Below are 9,952 nucleotides of genomic sequence, written 5' to 3' on the forward strand. Positions count from 1 at the left end.
TAATAAATTGAATTTTGTGCGAAGGCTTCCGCGGTGCGGTGGTAATGTGGTCTTCGACCTGAAGACGCCAGCTGGAATGCAGGAGAAACTGTTGTCTACAAAACAACCACGACGCGGTGAAACCCGGAAAAGGTAGCTCTACAATAAATTGAAATGCCGTTAATTTGATACTAATGTTTTTTTGGGGTAAATTATAGGTTTCATTAATTTAAGGAATGAAATTGCAAACCTTGAGCTTTAAATTCCATGCCCGATCCTTTAACCCCAAAACAAAGTTCAAGCATTTTCATCCCTCTTGGTTCAACGACCGGGAAAGCATTACCAAGGACGAGATTTAACCCTTTAACGGTCAAAAGACTTGCGATTTGAAAAAAGTTACAAAATTTGGCAGGGTGCATAATGAATATTTTACATGATTAAATAAAAAGTTTTTTTTCTAAATTTTTATCCCAAAATGTTATTTTTTACTATAAACTTTAAAAAATTTAGAATTTTTGCAAGTTTAATATGTCCTCTATATTTTTATCTACAGCCACCATCTTTTACTGAATGATTTATTATTATTTCATAAATAAATAACTATTTATACAATTTTTTCCTTATGCGTTTTTTGTTACAAATTTAACATTCAACTTATTGCAGTTTCACGCGTTGAGGGTTGCGTTTCGTTCAAGGGGCAATCATTACTTCACCTTATACATTTTGGTACAATGATAAACCTTTCTGTGCTGATTCTTTCTGATAAATATGAACAAATTATCTTAGATAATTTTTTTTATTGGGAGAGTGAATGAACTTTTATCTCCTGCGTTTACAAAATACTTTACATTGACAAAATACTGATAAAAAAAGAATTTTCACTCCTATAAATAACATAATTTTGCGCATTACGACTTGTGAAATTGACTGAAACAGTCCTTACACAGAGCCACATTGCATTCTTTACATATTACGTTGCTCCTTTTCTCTTTCTTTTTGGTACTACAACTTGCACATCTCCGATATGTTTCAATTTTTTCTGGCATATGCAAACCTACATTCATAAGTCGAATTGTATTTTTCACTGTTTCAGCACCGGTTGAGCTTCTTCGCTTTTTTGCATAGCCTTTCATTGGCAAATAACCTGATTTTTTCTTAGAACAGTAGTTACCAATTAGTTCATTCACCAGTTTTGACCTGTAATTTAGATGACTCAAGTGTTTTTGCCCCTTATGCTTCAGTATTTCTTTATACACAATAAAGCTATTCACTATGGCACAGTCAAAAAAATAGTAAAAAAATTTTACCCACCATCGACGTGATTTTTTCGCGATACTATATGTAGATAGGTATTGATCAAACCTGTCTACTCCACCCATATATTTATTGTAATCCACAATAGCCTCTGTACATGGCACTTCTTCGCGGTTGCCAATTCTATTTCTCCTCAGAACTTTAGTAGGATTTGCTGGATTGTGCATCGTACTCACTACACATACAGGTTTTTTTCCACGATCGAGCCACTTGCATACACTGATGTCCCCTGCCATGGCATAGTCAATATCCATCTTCTTCATCCTATTATTCTTTACCAGCTCGCCATCAGGAAAATATTTTCGGTTTGGTCTTATTGTTGCACAACTAAATAATTTTTTTTTCAAAAGATCGGACATAAGCAATAAAGAAGAAAAAAAACTATCAAAGAAAAGACAATAGAACAATCCCTCAAGACCTTTGCTAAGTTTACTAACCACTTTTCCCCCGAGACCTTTAGCGGGACATCCGTCACCATCCCTCCCTGTATATACATCACAAGAAACCAAATAGCCGGTAGCAGCACAACACATAAGCCACACCTTGAATCCCACTTTTTATTGGTTTTAGAGGCATATACTGCTTCATTGTGGATCTCCCTTTGAATGCTACCATGCTCTCATCAATAGAAAGGAACCTAGAAGGTGAATATGCCGAGGGAAATGTTTCGGACAACTGATTCAGCAACGGGCAAATTTTATAGAGGCGGTCAAAATTCTGTGACCCTCTGGGGGGCATTTTAGTGTTGTCATTGATGTGTAAAAAGCGCAATATTTTAAAAAATCTATTCAATGACATGATACGAGCAACTCGTTCACAATGAAAGTTTTCATCTGTCGACCAAAACAACCTGATGCTGGGCAAGTAATGGAATCCCATAAAAATAATAATCCCTAGCCATGCTTTGAGTTCCTCAACGGTTAGCTCTAAATTCTGCTCGTGTTGTTCGGCATACAAATTAGACTGTGCCACAGCTTCAACGAGAAATGCATCCGTGATGAAATGTAAGAGAAATGCTAGCGGAGAATGTAAATCTTTCGGAGCAATATTTGGGCCTATATGCTGATTGAATGAAGCATCAGTGAACGTTTTAGGATCTCTCCCCCGTTTACTCCATCTGAACTCTTCTGTTTCATCATGGTCGAAGATCCTTACTCCACCTTCGGGTTCACTTTCACTGGAGTTAGAAAATTTCCCTCTTATAGACTGCACTGACACTGAGGACGAATCACTGCTGTAATCTTCGGGAACGTAATCTGAGTCATCAGACTCCGACTCACCCTCAACAACTGTCTTCAAGGTACTAGCCTCGATCTTCCTTTTCCCCTTGGCTTGAATGCCCGATGTACCAGGGATCATGGACTCGGGCGACAATCGCACTGGGATGGACTTCCTTGCTTTCTTTGCAGTACAATCTCTTTTTGATTGAACTGGGTCTCCGTCATCGGCATCTGAGTCTCCACCGAAGTCTGAATTACATGCTTGATCATCTGTAATTTCCAGCAGTGCAAGCTCTATTTCTCTTGCCGATAAATTTTCCATGGCGAAAATTTGAGGAATCATTTATTCATGAAACGAAATAAAGTAATGTAGAACTGTGTGTCAACGAGAAAAATTATGAAAAGACTTCGGTTATCAACATGTAAAAAAACATGAACGTACCTCTTTGAAAATAATCCCCTATTTTCTAGTATCTCTCTTCCAACTGTGCAGCAGAGGTTCTGCTCTTTGTAAGTTTCTGAGGAAGACTGCTGCGAAATGAGCCTACTGAGAAATATCCTTTTCATAGCTACGATCTCAAAAGGACACAAACTAGACATATTTAGTTTTTGAAAGATAATTAGCAGAGCCTGAATATTCGTCAAGTCGACCACTGTTGAGTGCAAGCGATACAATGTAAATAATTTGAGTTACATTTTACCCACTCGTATATCGTGAAGATCTCCTCTCCAGCTCTATATTTGTCAACAGCTGATAACAAGTAAGCGGTTCACCTAGCCGAAAAAAGAGCCGTCCGTCTTGCCTGCTGAGCTAGTTCATCGCGTGAAAAAAAAAATGACGTCACAACTTGGCGGAGCCTGGGGAGGAGAGACCACTCAAGAGCTGCGCTAATCGCATAGTTACGTAATAGTTGCAACAATTGTTATTTGAAATATTGCATATTATATTAGAATAATTGTAAAGAATGAAATAACTTGAATTGTGGTATAATGAAAATAACTTCAACATGTAAATATTCGTAAAAAAAATATTTTGAAAATAAATTAATAATTATCATAAATAAAAAATATAAAGTGAATAAAAGAAAACGTAATTGAATAGTATTCATTTCATAAATGTAAATTACTAAAAGAGTGGAAAATATAAATACCAATTTTATCGCGCAAAAAACACAGAAATTGGATTTTGAGGAAAAACTATGAAAATAAGGAATTGTCAATACTTAAAAAATGCTCCTGTCTAATTAATAACTTTTAAAAATACATTTAAATTAATTTCACAAAGATAGAGAGACAAACAAACAAAAACAATCAGGGTTTAGATGAGGTAGCAAAGAATTCATTCACGTTAGAAGGGGGTGGGAAATTATTATCCCAATGACCTATAAAGGGCTAAGGTGAGAACAACCCAGTTCTATTGAACTTCTCTGAATATTTTTTCCTCCGCCCTACGACACAAGTTGAAAAGCGATGCCAATTAAGAGGCTTTAATGTCTCAAGAAAAAAACAGGAACCCAAAAGAGAATATTTCAAAAAGTTATCTCGACGGAAATTTCACAAGGGGAATGATTTTACGTGTTTTGCCTGCACATGGTAATATTATGCTAATTTCTGTGGAATTATTTTTTTGCCAATCATCTGCACAGTGTAGTAGCTCACGTACAAGAGGAATAGATCGAGCCAAAGAGGTGACTCCTTTTTGAGTTTTTTTTAAAAACAGATTCCTCGGGGCAGTAGCATAAGATTGTGCAAAGTGAAATTCTAACGTGGAAAGTGGTTTCTAATGGTTCGCTATCAAAGACGAGATCGATCAAAGATCAATCAAACATTAACCTCGGGCGGTATTCGAGCGGGTAAATTTGCAATCCACCTGATCTGAGGATATCTTTCGAGCTGCATGGAACAGCACTGAGGTAAGTTTCAGGTGTGCTCAATGCTGCATTAATCGAAAAACGCACTTTCATATTTTTTATGCTCAATGAGTCAACTTCATTGCACTACTTTAAAGTAGCTTTATTCGGAGTTTCTAGTCTACATACGTTTCCATGGATAGGGCACAGCATTTTGTTCCGAATCCCCTTAATGTGACAGTGAACCAGGTTATTTCACGCCGATGCATTTCCATTAAATAGCTCATTTATGACTATTTTATTGCACAAAATACAATCTTAGTGTACCCCGCGAGTGAAATTCTAGCCAGAGACATTACCTTCTCCCAGCTCAAATTACTTCCAATGATCTACTCTCTGATGATATGGCACTCTAAAAGCTAAATGTTTTTGAATTAGTGAATTGAGTAACAGAGCCCTATTTTCATGTAAAATAAATAACTCAATAAAGGTCGATGAATGTCAATTTTTTGCTGCTTCACTAGTGTGAAATTTTTAGTGCAGCGTAAAAAACGAAGGCTAACAGAAACATCTCATCCCGACCATAAAACAGCATTAAAAAATGAGTCATGAGTAATGGAAATCAAATGAACTACGATAGCATATCGATGGCTAAGTTCAAATAACACGTTTCTCAAAAATAGCAACTTTTCAGGAGAGCAAAAAAACATTTATTTTTTTTTTAATTTCATATAATTTTAATTGAAAACTGAAAAAGAAGCATACATTTGCGAACAAAGTTGTTTTTGCTTGAATTGTATTTTTTATTAACACTATTAGCAGTATTAAATCAGACCGGCCGAATTTTGAGATACGTGTTGTTGAAACTTACTCATCGATATGCTGAGGACCTAAAGCATATAATTTTACGACTTTGTCTATACTGAAAACCAATCGAGGAATTTATCAAGGAAAGGCAGCTTATGACCATCCTATGAAATGGGTTTTGCAAGTAAGCAACCAAAAACATAAGGAAGGAACCACAGAAATATTCATACAGGTTTCAGTACAAATTTTTCACTAAGCTGTAACGATTAGAATGGCCCAGCCATGCTAAAAAAAATACAAATTTTAGATACAACAAAAATTCGAAACAGGTTGTCGCGACTTGGCAAAGGGACGGAACGGGTGATAGTGAATGGAAGAGTTTCCGTGATGTAATAGAGGATACGAGAGACACTCAGTCCACCAATGGTTGAACCAAAAAGTTTCTTTCCATCGCTGTTCACATCGATGGGGCCAAAAAGATAAAAAGTACACACTATTCGCAAGCAGGTTTGAATTTGATTGCTGGTTGGAAAAGAGAAACATATAATGAGTATCAGAGGCACGATGTTTGCTTGGTAATACGGAATCGAATAATCCTGAGTGGGAAATGCATCAACATGGATATTGATGCAATATGAGTTACTCTACGCTATGACGTAATAGCTGCACGAGGGGCTGTTACCATCAGTGCCTACTTTAGGTATAAATTAACATTGAAATTCTATTAGCAATAGTGATAAAATATTTAGTGCCTTACTCACTCAATGATTCAACCAGAAAATTTGTATAGATAGTTTAGGGCTGACCTCACTCCAGACTCAGTCAGTAACATTTGAATGTTATACTTTCTAACTACATGGAACAATTCCTTTTCTTGGAGTATCTTCTCTATGAGGATAATTTTCAAGTATGTCCGAAGGCCTCAACCTGGATTTGAACCAGGAAATTTAATATCAGTATCCATGAGGTCTCCTACGAAATTGCGCTTCGCTCACAGCACTAATGGCCATGTAATATAATTTGACTTTGAATAAAAATGAACTAAAACCTCACTTTTTGAGCATTCATGGAATTAAATTTACAGCCAAATTTTTATAAAATTATCTTCGTTGTCTGCGTCAAAAATATCGGTGGTCCAAAAAGGTGATGATTTTGAATTTTTAATATTTTTCTGTATTTTTATTTTTTTTCTTTGCTAAGCATTTTAACTAAAGACTCATTGAGTTTTGGTTCTGTTAAATCACAGTGTGACCATTATTTTCTGCATTGCGCACAATTTGGCACTGTTTCCGTTACATCACTGTGTGATCTTTCGCTTTTGTTGACGATATTGTTATATTGAATTGTCTCCATAATATCGGCGGCCTGCACAGGATGAATTTGTATTCTTTATTCTTTTATTTAATGCGTATCGATTCTAAAAATGTGATTGAAAGTGATGCACAGTCATTTTCTCACAGGCATGGCGCTCACGGAAATAAGTGATATTATTATTATTGCTTTTATTATAATAATAACTTTCGAACGAACACATAAAAATAACGGGATCACTATCAAAGCAGGAAATGGTATCGATATTAGTCGAGGAATGACGGTCAAGCAGCCAGCGTCAATACCAGTTATGTCACCGATGATGCGATGCTATAACGACGTCTTAGGAGTGTGTCGTAACAGTTTTTTTCATGCCAGGATTTCTCTGGAATCCGCGTGCGTGTATTCGCTAAATACGCTTTCAGAGAATCTAAAGAGCCATCATTTGGCCGTCCCTTGCCTTCATAAAAAGATGATTGAATGCAATAGGAAGCATTTGGAATCTTAATGTCTCAGGCGTAAGGGAAATAGTTTCAACGAAAGTTCTCGTCGTTTAGTTTTTTTGAAAACTTACTCAACTTATAGCAGCCAAAAAAACTAAGATGTATGAAATCCCGTGGAGGAATAATATTATACGAGTATTTATCGTTCCTTCAATAATTTAAGCATCATAAAATATCTTAGGTACAAATCTTATTGTTGATCAATAGGTGACCCTAGAGGCTTTTTTCACCTTCAGACAACGATCGTAATACTATGTTTGTCACTGAATAACAAAAAAAGTCTTCCACATGAAATTTTGTTACAAAAGTAATACACAATACAAATATAGTAAAGAAAAAACAACAGAATTGAAATCAAATTTACAAAATTAAAAAAGGGACAAGGTTCTGAGAATACTTCCATGAGATATCCCAATAATATTTTAGTCATTAACAAGTCAGAATTTCACATGCTTTAGGAATGTATGTCGTCAACCTCTTTGATTGTTTTTGGCAAGCAGTTTTAAAATTTTGGCCACAAGAAAAGAAAGCTTCGTTTAAACAAATTAAAATTAGGTTTGGGCAATACATATGCATGTAGTTGTGAATATCTCGTGGTAATACTACAATAGGACTTAAATTTTACACAGTTTTAGGCATTTTAACAGGCATTTTCCATTAGATAAGAGTTTTAGCATGCAGGCCAATTTTATTTCACTTTTGAGATTAGGTTGGTAAGCCTTTTGGACATTAAGGTTTGTATCTTGCCCATTGTGCGTCGGCAAGAAAAATTTGCCATTAGTAGTTTGAATATATCTTTAATCCCTTCCTACTGGCACCGCGACATAATTCCATAGTGAGGTGTAACCGCAAAATGACTCAGCGGAAAACCATCAGGCAGTTATTTTTTTTAAAGAGTCGATCGAATCTGGAAGTGGAAAAAAATATCCCCACTTTCGCTGCAGGGAAACGAGAACGGTGGTTGGAGGTATTCGCGCAGCTGGGCTTAAATAGTCGGCTTTCTAAACAAAACTGGTTTACTCCCCGAAAAGTATTAGTTAAGTTCCGAGAGGTTTCCTCATAACGATCTCATTTCGCCCTCAGGGTTTGAGGGTCGCCGTTTCCGGTAGCACGGACCTCTTGAGAGGATTCTGGGACGCAGATTTCATTGCTTTTTTTCTTCTCTCTCCAGCACATATCGCTAGTCACGAATTCCCAAGAAAGTCGTTACAACGAGAGCGAACTCGAAATTCGCCCCGTGATAAGTATTATTATATACGGGAGCATTTCATTTGCTCCGAACGTATTGCCGGCTGTATTGAAGTGAATGACTAGGTACCGGCCGGATAAACTTATGGTCGTGATCTTAAACGCCATTCGCTTAGGAGCTGAGGAATTTGGGAGCGGATATTGCCTTGAGAGTTAAGCTGTCATTAGCGGTTGCAGGTGAGCAGAGAACTGTGGAGAATCCGAAGAAATATTTGTAGGAAAGAGTAGGGTTGGTTGGTGTAGTGTTAACCCTATCTAACCCAGAGCTGTTTCTGGGAGAAATCAAATTTCAAGATTTTTCATTTTGAAAACTTGAAAATTTTACACTAGATGATAATCATCGTGGCAGCTAAATATTTCGTCATTAAAATTTACACTCCAAATTATATTTAGTTTAAATATCTCCTAAATAGAGCTGAAAGTTTATACATTTTTGATGTTGCTTAGAAGCAACATTGGGTTATAAAGGGTTAGGAAGCGGTATTATAAGCCCCCAGAACCAAGAGCGTTTTCAGTAAATACACTCAATGCTAAAAGTGTGCATAAAAGGAGTTCATTAGTCAAGGAAAATTTTTTTGACGATAGCAAGTGTAAGTATATGAGATCAGTAAAAATTATCAAAAAAGGAATAGGTGAGATCTGTGAAATATTTCCACATGGAAATCAGAATTTTCCACTCATCCTGATGAGGACGTTTTGAGACAGTAGGCACAATAATCACATTTAGCAGCGGACACTGACGCAGATGGCTGGCAAAGAACCAATAGAAATGTTGCCTTGAATTCAAGACACCAGCGTTGAATGTCTTGAGGATTGGTCTCTTTATATTTCATCCTGAAAGTCTTTTGGGTAGGACGTACAGCTCTCCAGACCAATATGCTATCCAGGATTATTAGGGTTCCCGGCAATATTTCTAGGAGTACAAGCCGAATAGAATGCGCTTCAAAAATTAAACTACTCGGCAACGAAGAAATTCGAGGTCTGCACGCTGACTGGGAAATAAATATTTTTGACTCTATTTAAGGATCAGACGATTTTTGCTCTGAGAATTTAGAAGTAAAAATTATTGCAATCATCAGGGCAGAAAGTAAAATATGTAAACTATATAGGTAATCCTTATTTGCTGCAAAATAGCCATAAATTGTGCCTAAACAGTTTGGATCCAAGAACGAATGAGTTGAAGCTATGTATTACGGCAAAGGAGAGAAAATAGTCGAAATGATGGGAGGTAGATGGTATGGATTTACGTTTTACGAGTTTTTGATTCTATTTATGCTAACAAATTAGAATGAGGAAAAATATATTTTACAAATTGGGATATAGAAAATCATTTTCATAAATTTACAAGGAAAAAGGGAAGTTAGTTAACAGCGCTAATTGTTAGAAAGAAAATTATACTGGCAAAATTCTCATTTATTTAAAGCGTGGTGCTGATATATCGTGGAAGTGTCCACACGCCCTATGAAATTTTACATGTAGCAATGTCATGGTTACCACGGATTAACACTGATTGTGCCGCGAATGATTCACGAAACTAAAGCAGATTATGATGCTTAATTTTTCCTTTATTTCCATAATTCTGGGAGTTGAGTTGCGGTTACTTAGAGCAAGTTCACAGGTAATATGGAGAATCCGAAAAATACATGTAGGAGATATTAGTGCTCGTTGGTGCAGAGTCAAGAAGGTAGGGAGTGTCATAATCCCACAGAAAAAGAAGCGT

The 9,952-nt window shown here is 36.4% G+C and overlaps 1 protein-coding gene across 1 annotated transcript; it reads right to left on the reverse strand.

Moving 5' to 3' along the window:
• Positions 1 to 1,788: 1,788 nt before the first annotated feature.
• On the reverse strand, positions 1,789 to 2,835 carry LOC124164425 (piggyBac transposable element-derived protein 4-like). Its single transcript, XM_046541749.1, has one exon. The coding sequence runs from the start codon at positions 2,833 to 2,835 to the stop codon at positions 1,789 to 1,791; it is 1,047 nt and encodes a 348-aa protein (XP_046397705.1).
• Between the last annotated feature and the right edge of the window lie 7,117 nt (positions 2,836 to 9,952).

This window comes from Ischnura elegans, chromosome 8, assembly GCF_921293095.1.
Source record: "Ischnura elegans chromosome 8, ioIscEleg1.1, whole genome shotgun sequence".
In the NCBI taxonomy this organism is placed as follows: domain Eukaryota; kingdom Metazoa; phylum Arthropoda; class Insecta; order Odonata; family Coenagrionidae; genus Ischnura; species Ischnura elegans.